Below are 14,364 nucleotides of genomic sequence, written 5' to 3'. Positions count from 1 at the left end.
AACAGGCGCCAAACTGCTCCACGCCGCCGCGGCTCCCTCGCTCAGACGTCCTGTGGGGAGAGGGGGGCGGTGAGACCCCCCCCTCCCCAAAGCGGGGGGCTGTCCTTCGGGGGTCCCTCTTCCCCTGGGGTCCCCGTGTGCTCCCCCCCAGCTCACCTCGATGCCCAGGATGGTGGAGTCAAAGAGGTCCCGGAGCAGGCCCTGGGGGGCCAGCGGAGTCTGGGGAGGGGGCACAGGTTGGGGTGGGGGCACCCCAGGGTGCTGCCGGCCCCACCCCTGCAGGGGCAGGGGGGCTGGGGGGACCCTGGGGGGGCGGGGGGGCTCACCCTGTCCTGCTCTGGGGTGTCCTCGCTGCTCTCCTCTTCAATGCCCACCTCCTCTTCCTCCTCCTCCACCATCAGGCTGAGCCTGGGGGAGAAGGGAGGGAGGTGAAGGATGCAGGACTGCCCCCCCCCCCCCCCCGCCCCAAACTCTCCCCCCCGGTGCCCACCCCGTGCTCCCCGGCAGCCCCGGTGCCCCCCGTGCCCCCCGGCCCTTGCTCACCGGTGCGTCCCACTGCGCTGCCGCGACAGGGAGCCGCTGCTGGGGGAGACGGGGAGTCGGGGGGGGTCCCTGGGTGGGGGGCACCCGCTTTGAGGGGGGCTCGCCACCCCAGCCCACCCACTCACCTCTGTGAGAGGCTGGGGTCGGAGCTGCGGTCCCACGCCGGCGGCCGGGGCAGGAGGGGCTGGGGTCCGGCCCGCAGCGCCGTGGAGGTCAGGACCGGGCTGGGGAAGCGGCTGCTCGGCCACGGGCTGGAGTCGGGGTGCTCCGAGGGGGCTGCGGGAGGGGGCTGAGCACGGGGACCCCTGCCCCATCCCTACACCCCATCCCGCTGTGTCCCTATCCCAGAGCTGCGTCCCCATCCCTACTCCCCATCCCAGAGCCACGTCCCCATCCCTACACCCCGTCCTGCTGTGTCCCCGTTCCGGAGCTGCGTCCCCATCCCTACACCCCGTCCCGGAGCTGTGTCCCCATCCCACTGTGTCCCCATCCCCTACACCCCGTCCCGGAGCTGTGTCCCCATCCCCTACACCCCGTCCCGGAGCCGCGTCCCCATCCCTACACCCCGTCCCGGAGCTGCGTCCCCATCCCTACACCCTGTTCCGGAGCTGCGTCCCCATCCCTACACCCCATCCCGGAGCTGCGTCCCCATCCCACTGCGTCCCCATCCCGGAGCTGCATCCCCATCCCTACACCCTGTTCCGGAGCTGTGTCCCTATCCCACTGCGTCCCCATCCCTACACCCCATCCCGGAGCTGCGTCCCCATCCCTACACCCTGTTCCGGAGCTGTGTCCCCATCCCACTGTGTCCCCATCCCTACACCCCTCCTGGAGCTGCATCCTCATCCCTACACCCTGTTCCGGAGCTGTGTCCCCATCCCACTGTGTCCCCATCCGTATACCCCGTCCCGGAGCTGCGTCCCCATCCCTACACCCCGTCCCGGAGCTGCGTCCCCATCCCTACTCCCCATCCCGGAGCTGCGTCCCCATCCCTACTCCCCATCCCGGAGCTGCGTCCCCATCCCTACACCCCGTCCTGGAGCTGCGTCCCCATCCCTACACCCTGTTCCGGAGCTGCGTCCCCATCCCTACACCCTGTTCCAGAGCTTTGTCCCCATCCCACTGTGTCCCCATCCGTATACCCCGTCCCGGAGCTGCGTCCCCATCCCTACACCCCATCCTGGAGCTGTGTCCCCATCCCACTGCGTCCCCATCCCTACACCCCATCCTGGAGCTGTGTCCCCATCCCTACACCCCATCCTGGAGCTGTGTCCCCATCCCTACACCCCATCCTGGAGCTGCATCCCCATCCCTACACCCCGTCCCGGAGCTGTGTCCCCATCCCTACTCCCAATCCCGGAGCTGCGTCCCCATCCCTACACCCCGTCCCGGAGCTGTGTCCCCATCCCGGAGCTGCGTCCCCATCCCTACACCCCGTCCCGGAGCTGCGTCCCCATCCCTACACCCTGTTCTGGAGCTGTGTCCCCATCCCGGAGCTGCGTCCCCATCCCTACTCCCCATCCCGGAGCTGCGTCCCCATCCCTACACCCCGTCCCGGAGCTGCGTCCCCATCCCTACACCCCGTCCCGGAGCTGCGTCCCCATCCGTACACCCTGTTCCGGAGCTGTGTCCCCATCCCACTGCGTCCCCATCCGTACACCCCGTCCCGGAGCTGCGTCCCCATCCCGCTGTGTCCCCATCCCTACTCCCCATCCCGGAGCTGCGTCCCCATCCCTACTCCCCATCCCGGAGCTGCGTCCCCATCCCCTACACCCCGTCCCGGAGCTGCGTCCCCATCCCTACACCCCGTCCCGGAGCTGCGTCCCCATCCGTACACCCTGTTCCGGAGCTGTGTCCCCATCCCACTGCGTCCCCATCCGTACACCCCGTCCCGGAGCTGTGTCCCCATCCCGCTGTGTCCCCATCCCTACACCCTGTTCTGGAGCTGTGTCCCCATCCCACTGCGTCCCCATCCCTACACCCCATCCTGGAGCTGTGTCCCCATCCCTACTCCCCATCCCGGAGCTGCGTCCCCATCCCTACACCCTGTTCCGGAGCTGTGTCCCTATCCCTACACCCCACCCCGGAGCTGCGTCCCCATCCCTACACCCCGTCCCGGAGCTGCGTCCCCATCCCTACACCCTGTTCTGGAGCTGTGTCCCCATCCCACTGCGTCCCCATCCCTACTCCCCATCCTGGAGCTGCGTCCCCATCCCCACACCCCGTCCCGCTGTGCCCCATCCCCACGCCCTGTCCTTGTCCCCCAGCACCGTCCCCCTCCCCACACCCCGTCCCCTCCCGAGGACAGTCTGGCAGCGGCAGGACCCCCACCCTTGCCCCCTCTCAGCTCCCCGCCCCGCAGCGACCCTTGCTCTGTGCTGGGGACCCTCGAGCCGCTCCCAGCCTCCGGCTGGGGACCCCTGTCGAGGGACAGAGCAGGGACAGGGTCCCCCCGCCCCGCACAGCCCAGCCTGGGCGCCGGGGGAGGCGCAGCCCCCAGGACACGGGGTCCCCCGGGGCTTGGCCCCCCGCCTCACCGTCCTTGCGGGGTCTCTTGGCAGCGGAGCCGGGCAGGGGCCGCGGGCGGGGGGCCGTGCTGCGGCTGCTCACCGAGCCCCCCTCCTCCTGCGGCTGCAGGGAGTTGCGGTAGGCGAGCAGGGACGGCCACGGCGCATCCCGCGGCGCCAGCCACCGCTGCTGCTGGCACGCGTTCTCCAGGTAAGCCAGGCTGGGGAGGGGGATGGGGACACGTGGCGGGTGACGTGGTGCCAGGCACCTGTGGGGTGCTGGGGGACGCCACGTCACCCCCGCAGACCCCACGCGGCCCCGGGGGACCCAAACCGGAGCCCCCCCCACCCTGTCCCTGGGGACCCGAGCCCCCCGACTCACAGCAGGGCCTTGTCGGGGCGCAGCAGTCGGGGAGAGAACTCGCTCAGCACCTCCAGGAAGGGCAGGTTGAGGGGCGGCAGCCCCGGCCCGGGGCCCGGAGGCTCCTGGAAGGCGAACTGGATCCCCTCCCTGGCCGGGGCAGAGGGATGAGGGGAGAGGCTGAGCCCCAGCCCGGAACCCCCCCAGCCCCCCGGCCCCTCGCACCTGTGCATGCTGAGCAGCGCTGGGCGGTTGCGGAGCTGGTGGAGGCTGAAGAGGAGGGAGAAACGCCGCGCCAGGTCCCGGATCTCCAGGAAAGCCTCGGACGCCCGGATCTCGGGGCCCTGCTGCAGCAGCAGCTCCGTCATCAGCTGCGCAGGGGCGGAGGGTTAGTGCGGGACCCCTTGGAGACCCCCAGGCCCCCCTGGAGCCCCCAGGCTTCCTGGATACCCCCCACCCCCCTAAAGTCTCCCAGACTCCCCCCCCTGGAGCCACCCGGACCCCTGGACCTCTCCCCCAAACCCCATCCGTGTCTCCTGGAGCCTCTCTGACCTCCCTAGAGCGCTCCAAAGACCCCTAGGGTCCCCCTGGAGACCCCCTGGATTGCCCAGAGCCCCTTGGAGCCTCCTGGACAACCCCAGGGACCCCTGGAGCCCCCAGGCTTCCTGGATACCCCCCCACCCCCCTAAAGTCTCCCAGACTCCCCCCCCCTAGAGCCACCCAGACCCCTGGACCTCTCCCCCAAACCCCATCCCCGTCTCCTGGAGCCTCTCTGAACTCCCTAGAGCGCTCCAAAGACCCCTAGGGTCCCCCTGGAGACCCCCCGGATTGTCCAGAGCCCCTCGGAGCCTCCTGGACAACCCCAAGGACCCCCGGAGCCCCCCTCAGCCTGCCCCGTACCTGCTGCAAGCTGAGCAGCAGGGTGCGAGCCCACTCCTGCCGGTCGATCTGCCGGGTGCAGTTCAGCGTCTCTTTGATGATGTCCCCGTAGTCGCTGTAAAACTGCGGAGGAGGTAACCGGGCCTGATGTTGCCAAGCCGTTGCGGGGACAGCGGGACGGTCCCCACCCCCGTGCGTGGCCACCACCTTGGCGTAGTGCTTGAAGACGTCGGAGGCAGCGCTGAGCTCCAGCACGTCGTAGATGATGAGTTTGCAGAAGCCGGCCAGGAGCACCCGGCGCTGGTGCAGCTCCTCGATGCGGCCCTCGCTGTCCTCTGCAGGGAGAGGAGGGGATGGTGGTGGGGACAGCCATCCCGCGGGACGCCCCTGGGATGCATGGAGGGGGACGTACCCGTGGCCGAGAGCTCCTCGTGGCCGCAGGCGTGGTGGAAGACATGGTCCATGAGGAAGGCAGCCAGCTGGGACTGCAGCCCCGCGTCGGGCAGCAGCACCAGCGGGGCCAGCGCCTCCCGCCCGTCCCGCGGCAGCTGGGGCCCGAACACTAGCAGCAGGTCGCTGAGCACCATGAAGGCCTGAGGACGCGAGGACGGGCTCAGCGCCAGGCCGGGACCCCTGCCGCATCCCGCCGGCCCCCCGCATACCTGCTCCCGGACGCCGGCGTCCACGTCGGACAGGCAGCTCTGGCAGAGCGAGCAGAAGGAGGCGACTCTGCTCTTCAGGCTCCGCAGCTGCTCCTGAGCAGGGGGACGTCGTGGTGGCTTTTAGGGGATGCGGGGGCCACCCCGAGTCGTCCTTTTGCTGCCATCCCCGTGCTACCGCTCACCTGAGGGACGTTGGTGCTGGGCAGGCGTGAGAGCTCCCAGAGGACGTGGAAGTGGAGGCAGGTGACGGCAGGGACGAGGACCTGCGGGGGTGGACGCAGGCAAGGGACGGCCGCGGTGCTAAGGAGCCCTGGGGTGTCCCTGGGGTGTCCCTGCCACGTCCCCGGGGTGGCACCTGCGGGGGCACCTCGCCCGTGTCCACGGCGCGCTGCAGCAGCTGGGTGCAGGGCTCGAAGAGCTGCCAGGGCGTCAGGTCATGGGCGCTGCAGGGACAGAGCGGCGTCAGCGGGGCGAGGGGAGGCGCGGGGCAGGGGACGGGATGCTGGGGGGACGCAGACACGGGGAGCACATGGGGCAGGGGACCGGGGGACGCAGACACGGCGAGCGGACGGGGCAGGGCACCGGGGGATGCAGACACGGGGAGCAGACAGGGCAGGGGACCGGGGGACGCAGACATGGGGTGCAGACGGGGCAGGGCACCGGGGGACGCAGACACGGCGAGCGGACGGGGCAGGGCACCGGGGGATGCAGACACGGGGAGCAGACAGGGCAGGGGACCGGGGGACGCAGACACGGGGAGCAGACAGGGCAGGGGACCGGGGGACGCAGACACGGGGAGCAGACAGGGCAGGGGACCGGGGGACGCAGACACGGGGTGCGGACGGGGCAGGGCACCGGGGGACGCAGACACGGGGAGCGGACGGGGCAGGGGACCGGGGGACGCAGACACGGGGAGCGGACGGGGCAGGGCACTGGGGGATGCAGACACGGGGAGCGGACGGGGCAGGGGACGGGATGCTGGGGGACGCAGACATGGGGAGCGCACGGGGCAGGGGACCGGGGGACGCAGACATGGGGAGCGCACGGGGCAGGGGACCGGGGGACGCAGACACGGGGAGCGGACGGAGCGGGGGACCGGAGGACGCAGACACGGGGAGCGGACGGGGCGGGGGACCGGGGGACGCAGACCCGGGGAGCGGACGGGGCAGGGGACCGGGGGACGCAGACACAGGGAGCAGATGGGGCGGGGGACACACAGGGCAAGGGAGAAGACACCTGGACACGGGACGCCGCTGCGCAGGGACGTGGAGAGCACGTGGGGCAGGGGACGGGCTGCAGGGACATGCAGGGCAGGGGGACGGGGAGGGACGTGGAAGGGGACAAGGGCAGCGGGGGACCCCCGGGGACACGGGCAGAGGGGGGCTGTGGCCCCAGGGCTCCCCACTCACTTGAACAGGATGGAGATCCTCTTCAGCGTGGCCGCCATGCTGTACACCTCCTCCTCGTCCAGGGACGAGGCCTGGGCAGGGGTTGGGGACACCCCAGGCAGGGTTGGGGATGCCCCAGGCGGGGTTGGGGACCCACGGCAGGCTGAGGACGCCCCGCTCCCCGCGGTCCCTTGCTGGATCCCCCACCCAGCGCCTCTTGGACCGGCTCTGCCGCGCTGGTGCCCCGTCCCCGCCCGGGCCAGCGCTGTCCCTACAGGTCCTGGTCCCTCTCCTGTCCCCAGCCCCTGTCACCAGTCCCTGCCCTGCGGTGCCCAAGCTCCATCCCGGGCTCCACGTCCTTGCCCTTCAGGTCCCCGTCCCGTTCCCAGCGCTCCCCCAGCCCCGTTCCAGCCTCGGGGTCCCTCTCCATCCCCACTACCTGGAGCAGCTCGGTGACGTCCCGCTGGAGCTTGTCGGCCAGCTGGTCGGCGAGGCGGCTGCGTGCCAGGTCCCCGCGGCCGCGCAGGGCGAGCTCGGGGTCGCAGAGCGCGTGGAGCGCGCGGGACGCGGCCTCCAGCACCGCTCGCCCCGTGTGCTTCTCCACCACCTCCTGCAGCTGCCCCAGCACCAGCTCCAAGTGCTGCGGGGAGAGGGGGCTGCGGGGGGCACGCGGGGACCGGGGGGTCTCGCGGCTCCCCGCAGGGCGTGAGGACCGCCGTGGGCTCTGTGGCGGGACGGGGACGGCTCCGGGGCGCAGGACAGGGGCGCGGAGCATCCCGAAGGGGACGCACGGGGGTCCCGCCGGCATCCCGTCCCCGCAGCCCCGTTTCCCGGGGGGCTCTGCCCCGGCCCCGGGGTCCTGGCCCCTGCCCAGGGTGAGGAGGGGGCAGCACCTTCTCCAGCCGCCCGCTGCGGTAGATGCTGAGGTCGAAGCAGCGCAGCACCTCCAGGAGCGGAGCCGCCTTCTCGGCGTCGGCCGAGAACTGAGTGGGGGGAGCAGGGGGGGTCAGCGCCGAACCCCCCAGGCCCCAGGCGCTGGCAGGGGGGTCCCCTCTCCCCCTCACCTTGGTCAGCAGCTGCGGCAGGGCCGGGACGAGGCAGTGGGTGAGCCGGGTTCTCTCCTCCGCCTGCGCCTTGTGCTCCCAGGCCGAGGGCTGGGGGTGGAGGGGGGGTGCTCGGGGCGGCCTGGGGGGGACCCCTGCCCCTTCCCCTGCCCCTTCCTCAGCCCCGTTACCTTCTTGGCCGGGCCGCGGCCCACCGGGGGCTGCCCCTCAGCCGCCTGGACCACGCTGGCTGCCAGGATCTCCACCAGCGCCTTCTCCTGCTGGTCTGCCAGGCCTGGGGGGGGGGGGGGGGGGGGGAAATTGGGGGACTGGGGGGCGGCCCAGCACCCCTCTGCTGTGCCGGGGGGGTCCCAGGGCATCCCCACAGGTCCCAGTGCAGCCCAGCAAATCCCAGTGTGTCCCCCGACTGCCCAACGTTGCCCCAGCAGTGCCGCAGCACAGCATCCCCGCGCGTCCCCGTCTCAGTGACGCCCTGGTGCCTCCCCATCGCATCCCAGTGTCTCCCAGTGATGTCCCAGCATCTCCCAGCGATGTCCCAGTGTCTCCCAGGGATGTCCCACAGCAACCCCAGCATCTCCCAGTGATGTCCCAGTGTCTCCCAGGGATATCCCAGCATCTCCCAGAGATGTCCTACAGCAACCCCAGCATCTCCCAGCAATGTCCCAGCATCTCCCACAGCAACGCCTGCATCTCCCAGTGATGTCCCAGCGTCTCCCAGAGATGTCCCAGTGTCTCCCAGGGATGTCCCACAGCAACCCCAGCGTCTCCCAGCAATGTCCCAGCATCTCCCAGGGATGTCCCACAGCAACCCCAGCATCTCCCAGGGATGTCCCAGCATCTCCCAGAGATGTCCTACAGCAACCCCAGCATCTCCCAGTGATGTCCCAGCATCTCCCAGGGATGTCCCACAGCAACCCCAGCATCTCCCAGTGATGTCCCAGTGTCTCCCAGGGATGTCCCACAGCAACCCCAGCGTCTCCCAGCAATGTCCCAGCATCTCCCAGGGATGTCCCACAGCAACCCCAGCATCTCCCAGAGATGTCCCACAGCAACCCCAGTGTCTCCCAGCAATGTCCCAGCATCTCCCAGAGATGCCCCACAGCAACCCCAGCATCTCCCAGGGATGTCCCACAGCAACCCCAGCATCTCCCAGTGATGTCCCAGCGTCTCCCAGTGATGTCCCAGTGTCTCCCAGTGATGTCCCAGTGCGTTGCAGCAGTGCCCCAGTGTCTCCCCATGACCTCTCAATACGCCCCAGTGCATCCCAGCATCTCCCAGTGCGTCACAGCGACGCCCCTCTATACCTCAAGGCTGTCCCAGCGTGTTCCAATGCAGCCTACTTGGTCCCAGCATATCCCAGTGTCTCCCAGTGACATCCCAGCACATCCCAGTGTTTCCCAGTGACTCCTCCGTGATGTCCCAGCACATTCCAGTGTCCCCCAGTAGCGCCATACCCTCAGCGGGCGACTTCTCCAGCAGCAAAGCGCTGATGGTCTCCCAGTCCCTCAGCCGGGGCCCGGCGCAGTCCCACAGACTGTCCACCAAGTAGGCTGCGTGCTCGTGGAGCTGGGGACGGGGGAGAGGGGACGGTGACGGCGTTGCAGGGCACCCCCCACCCTCCCGGACCCCCGCGGCCGCTCTCACCTCGCTCTCAATGAAGAAGGCCAGAAGCAGGCGGAAGAACGTCCTGTTGTCCCCGTCGCGGGACGGCTCCCTGCCCGCCTCTCGCTGGGGGTCCAGCAGCCTGGGGACACAGGCACGGGGTCACACGGGGGGGGTCCCGTGGGCCCACGCTGGGCGTGCAGAGGGGGGGCAAAGGCCCCGGGGCGGGGGGGATGCAGGTGTGGGGATCCCACGTACCGCAGCAGGACGTGCAAGGGACAGCGCCCAAGGGACAGGGACGCGGGCGTCCCACGTGCCCCCCGCGCTGGGGACAGAGCTGGGGGACGCCCGCGGCCCCGAAAGCCAAGGGACGGAGATGGGGGACCCGCGTACCCCAGAGACACACGGACGGCTCCCCGCCGGCCCCCGCCCTGGGGCGGCACCCGGACCCCGAGCCCCGGGGGACGGGGAGGAGGAGGTGGGCTGCTGCCGCCCCAGATGCGCGGGGGGGAACGGAGCCGCCACAAGCCCAAACACCGCTTGCTGCCAAAGAGCCGCCGCGGCCCGTGCGGAGATAAACACGGCGCCGGCGAGCGCGCCAAGGCTGCCGCGGGAGCACGGGCGTGCCAGCGGGACGCGCGGCCGGGGCCGAGGGCGGCTGCCCCCGGCTGCCCCTGGCCCCGTTCCCGTTACCGACGGCGCTAACGAGCCTGGGGCGAAGGCAGCCGGCCTGCCGGCCTCCGCCGGCCGCCTGCCAGACGCTCCCCACGGTAGAGCGGGGAGGAAATCGAGCCCGAGTCAGGGTTTGGCAGGCGGAAAACGCTCGGCGTTGGGGTGGGGGCTGCGGCTGGGCGACGGCAGCAGCGCCGGTGCCGGGCAGGGGTGGGCTGGGGATGGCACGGGATGGCGGTGCCGGGCACCAGCCCTTGCTCACCTGCGGTAGAGGAAAAGCCCGGCGGCGGAGGCCAGTGCCCGGCTGGAGACGTAGACCACAGGGTAGACGCTCCGGCAGTCCTCCTCCGTCAGCGCTTCCTCCATGTTCCTGTGCACGAGGAACGCTGGGGGTCCCCGCTCCTCCCGGCCCCTCTCCCCCGGCCCCGTTCTCGCTGCGGGGACTCCCCCCCGGGGCCCTGCGTCGGCAGCAGGACCCCGACCCCCGGCTGCCCCCCGGCCCCGTCATCTGTCCCCACTCTCACCGGGGGACCCCCCGGCCCCGTCGTCTGTCCCCACTCTCACCGGGGGACCCCCCGGCTGCCCCCCGGCTGCCCCCTGGCCCCGTCGTCTGTCCCCACTCTCACCGGGGGACCCCCTGGCCCCGTCATCTGTCCCCACTCTCACCGGGGGACCCCCACGTCCCCCCCCGCTCCAAGCCCCAGCCCCGTCCTCACTCCAGCATCAGCGTCAGCAGCTTCACCACCTCCACGGCCACATCGGGCTCCTTGTCCAGCACCATGGACACCATGCGGGTCTGGCGAGGGGGACGCCGTCGGTGAGAGCCTGCAGGGAGCCCCGGGACCCCCCGCCAGCCCCCTGCTCACCTTGAAGCGGCTGGTGAAGAGCTCCATGTGGGCGGCCGTGTCCCGGCAGCGGTACAGCCCCTGCAGCGCCTTCACGCACTGCAGCCGCACCTCCCGCTGCTGTGGGGACAGGGACGGTCAGCGGGACCCCCAGCCGCGCGGCCCCCGGCCCCCTGGCCCCGGCCCACCTTGTCGTGGAGGGTCCAGCCGATGTACTTGAGGTAGCCGTCGGTGAGGAAGGAGGCCGCGTAGCTCCTCATCCACGTCCCCAGCTCTTCCATGCAGATGGCCCGGATCTCTGGCACCACGTCCCTGCCGCGCGCGGCGACGCCCGGGCTCACGCCGCGGTCCCCGGCGGCGCCGTGTCCCCCGGCCCCGCATCGCTCCCCCCCTGCCCTCCGCCGTGCCACGCTCCACGCCCCTTCTCCCCCCACTCACGAGACCCCCTCCCGCTGCCGAGCCGCCGGGCCAGCCCCCGACCTGTAGCGGTGCACGAAGACGCCCTTGAAGATGGCGTTCATCATGTTCTCGATCTCCTCCTGCTGCTCCTGGAGCTGGGGGCACACGGTGGGGCTCAGGCGGGGTCCCAGCCCCCCGCCATCGCCCCCCCCCGGCCCCCCACTCACCTCCCGGCGCTTCTCCAGCAGCTCCTCCAGCTTGTCGGTGGCCCGGCGGCCGGGACCCTTGCTCCGCTCGGCCTCGTACTGCCGCTGGTTGTTGTCCTGGTGCAGGCTCACGCCCAGCGCCACGTCCACCAGCGCCGTCATCAGCTTCATGGCTGGGAGGGCGGCGCGGTGGGAGCGGGGACCCCCGCCGGGAGCCCGCGGGGAGCCCTCCCGGGGTGCTGCCTACCTGCCAGGGTGCTGGTGTGGCGGAAAGCCCGCACCTGCGAGTCGGAGAGGCCGGTGAGCAGCGAGATGAGGGTGTCCATCAGGAACTCGTCGTAGACGATGCTGTACCGGCACCGCCGCACCACCACCGCCACCAGCTCGCAGAAGCCGGCCCGAAAGCGGCGCCAGGGCTGGGTGCCCAGCGAGAGCGGGTACTCGGCTGAATCCTGCAGGAGACAGGGTGAGCTGAGCCCCCCTCCCCGCCGCCGCCGGCGGCCCCGCCGCCCCGCCGCGCCCGCCTGGCACCTCCGCGAATTTCTCCGTCAGCTGCTGGATGATCTCCGAGTTCTGCAGGCGCCTGAACATCTCCAGCGTCACCACGCCTGCCAGGAGCGCCGGGGGTGATGCAGGGCAGAGGGGACCCCCCCGGCAGCGCAGAGGGGACCCCCCTGGCAGCGCAGAGGGGACCCCCCAGCGCCTGGCAGGGACCCCCCCCCACCTCTGCAGCCGCAGGAGCGCACGATAAAGTTGACGAGCTCCAGGAACCCCGTCTCCCGGTCCCGCTTGTAGGTCTCCAGCCAGTCGTCCACCACCGTCTGCGGGCGCAGGACAGGGGGACATGGGACCGCAGCCGGCTGGGGACGCCCGAGTCCCCCACCCGAGGCGCCTGCGGCCCCCCGAGTCCCCTCACCCGCCGAGCGAGCCAGCTGGGGTCCCGGGGGTGCTGCGCCAGCGGCGTTACCTCGACGGCGATCTTAGCCGACCTGACGGCCTCGAAGAGGGTGTTGCGCTCCGGACTGCTCACATCCGGGCCGCTCCCGTCCTCCCTTCTCCGGGAATGCTTTGAGACCTGGCGCGAGGGGAGACGGCGGAGCTCCGGAGCAGCCCCGGGAGGGGGGAACACGGCCAGAATTGGGGGGGCGGAGGCGGGGGGGCAGGACGTACGGGGCCGTGGCTCGGCGCCCGGCGGGGTCCCCGCTTGCCGCGCGGCTGCGGCATCTCCTCGAAGTCGCTGCCGGAGTCACCGCTGCCGAGGTCCCTGCGGGGACGGCACGGCGCTGGGGCACAGCCGGGGGGCTGGGGGGCCGAGCCCGGACCCCCACGCCCCGCTTGGCCCCCCCAAAACTCACGGGCTGTCGGGGGCCGGCGGCGACGGCAGGGAGCTGCTCCGCACCCCGGCTGAGCCCGGCCCGCCGGAGGAGCCGGAGCCGGAGGAGCCGACGCTGCGGGCCGAGCGCCGCGGGGGCATGGCAACGGCAGGGCCTGCGGGACGGGGGGAGGTCGGGGGGCTGCGGGGGGGGGGGGGGGGGCACCCCCTCGGCCCTTGCGCCCCGGGGTGACCCCAAAATCCTCCTGCCCGGGGCTGTGCAGGGGGACGAGGACCCCAGGCCTGGCCGGGGGGGGCACGGGGGGAAGGAGCTGACCCCCCCCCGGGTCACATTGGGGGGTGAGGGCCCCCCAAAATCCTGGGTCACAGGGGGGGTGAGGGCCCCCAACCCCCCCCGGGTCACACTGGGGGGGTGAGGACCCCCCAAAACCCAGAGTGACATGGTGGGGGTGAGGCCCCCCCCAAATTTCAGGTCACACTGGGGGGCGAGGACCCCCAAAATCCCAGGTCACACTGGGGGGGTGAGGACCCCCCCAAAATTTCGGGTCACATGGGGGGGTGAGGACCCCCAAAATCCCGGGTCACATGGGGGGGGCGAGGCCCCCCACCCCCACCCCGGGTCACATGGGGGGCGAGGCCCCCCCAAATCCCGGCTCACATGGGGGGGGGGGGTGGTGAGGCCCCCCCCCACCCCCCCGCGGTCACGTGCCCGCCGCCCCCCCCCCGCCCCGTCCTGCCTGGCCTCGCGCTGCCGAACGACGTCAGGCCCGGCACGTGGGGGGCGGGGCCAGCGCGCGGAGCTCAAGGCGCAGGCGCAGCACGCGCGGCGGCCCCGCCCCCCCGCTCCCGTCACGTGCGAGGGGCGTGGCCCGGGCGGCGCCCACCGCCCACGTGGCAGGGGCCGCGCGGGGTCCTTATAGCCCCTATAGCCCCCCCATAGCCCCGGGTCCTTATAGCCCCCATGGCCCCCTATAGCCCCTATAGCCCCCTATAGCACCCCATAGCCGGGGGTCCTTATAGCCCCCATGGCCCCCTATAGCCCCCTATAGCACCCATAGCCCCCTGTAGCCCCTATAGCCCCCCATAGCCGCCTATAGCCCCCCTTAGCCCCCCATAGACCCCTATAGCTGGGGGTCCTTATAGCCCCCCCATAGCCCCCCATAGCCCCCCATGGCCCCCCATAGCCCCTATAGCCCCCTATAGCCCCCATGGCCCCCTATAGCCCCCATAGCCCCCTATAGCCCCCCATAGCCCCTATAGCCCCCATAGACCCCTATAGCCCCCCATAGCCCCCATAGCCCCCCATAGACCCCTATAGCTGGGGGTCCTTATGGCCCCCCATAGCCCCCCTATAGCCCCCCATAGCCCCCTATAGCCCCCATAGCCCCCTATAGCCTGGGGGGGGGCTATAGCCTGGGGATCCCCTGTAGCCCCCTATAGCCTGGGGGGGGGGGGGGCTATAGCCTGGGGATCCCCTATAGCCTGGGGGGGGGGGCTATAGCCTGGGGGTCCCCTGTAGCCCCCTATAGCCTGGGGGGGGGCTATAGCCTGGGGGACCCCTATAGCCCCATACGGCCCGGGGGTCCCCACGGCCCCCCACGTGTCCCCCCCCCCATCCGTCTGTCCATCCGCCCCGCTGCCTGCTCTGTCCGTGTGTCCCTCCCCACCCCCCCCGGCCCCCCCTGCGCCCCCCGGTGCTGCCCAGTGCCCCCCCGGCCCTGCCGCGGCCCCCCCAGTGCCCCCCCACTGCTCCCAGTTTCCCCAGCGCTCCCAGTTCCCCCAGTGCCCCCCCCACTGCTCCCAGTTCCCCCAGTGCCCCCAGTTACCCCAGTGCCCCCCCCAGTTCCCTCACTGATCCCAGTTCCCCCAGTGCCCCCCCAGTTCCCCCAGTGCCCCCCCCACT

At 71.7% G+C, this 14,364-nt stretch overlaps 1 protein-coding gene across 1 annotated transcript; it reads right to left on the bottom strand.

Annotated features, from left to right (window-relative positions):
- Positions 1-41: 41 nt before the first annotated feature.
- Positions 42-12,602, bottom strand: STAG3 (STAG3 cohesin complex component). The gene is made up of 32 exons (XM_075727507.1): positions 12,484-12,602; positions 12,299-12,392; positions 12,096-12,203; positions 11,853-11,949; positions 11,660-11,736; positions 11,376-11,580; positions 11,150-11,301; positions 11,004-11,077; positions 10,712-10,835; positions 10,545-10,643; positions 10,395-10,474; positions 9,941-10,048; positions 9,049-9,148; positions 8,859-8,970; positions 7,575-7,678; positions 7,405-7,494; positions 7,234-7,323; positions 6,780-6,980; positions 6,362-6,432; positions 5,308-5,395; positions 5,135-5,215; positions 4,953-5,045; positions 4,703-4,883; positions 4,498-4,625; positions 4,312-4,413; positions 3,637-3,782; positions 3,433-3,561; positions 3,081-3,271; positions 669-819; positions 327-408; positions 157-219; positions 42-50 (listed from the first exon to the last, which is right to left on the bottom strand). The coding sequence occupies exons 1-32, from the start codon at positions 12,600-12,602 to the stop codon at positions 42-44; spliced, it is 3,549 nt and encodes a 1,182-aa protein (XP_075583622.1).
- Between the last annotated feature and the right edge of the window lie 1,762 nt (positions 12,603-14,364).

Source organism: Pelecanus crispus, unplaced genomic scaffold, assembly GCF_030463565.1.
Source record: "Pelecanus crispus isolate bPelCri1 unplaced genomic scaffold, bPelCri1.pri SCAFFOLD_97, whole genome shotgun sequence".
In the NCBI taxonomy this organism is placed as follows: Eukaryota; Metazoa; Chordata; class Aves; order Pelecaniformes; family Pelecanidae; genus Pelecanus; species Pelecanus crispus.
This window is presented reverse-complemented; position numbering and strand designations above follow the sequence as displayed.

Coding starts and splice junctions, on each gene's coding strand:
- STAG3 (XM_075727507.1), bottom strand. CDS start 12,602: ATGCCCCCGCGGCGCTCGGCCCGCAGCGTCGGCTCCTCCGGCTCCGGC. Junction 11,078..11,149: donor TGCTGGAGAAGCGCCGGGAG/GTGAGTGGGGGG, acceptor GTGTGCCCCCAG/CTCCAGGAGCAGCAGGAGGA. Junction 5,216..5,307: donor CGGGCGAGGTGCCCCCGCAG/GTGCCACCCCGG, acceptor CCACCCCCGCAG/GTCCTCGTCCCTGCCGTCAC.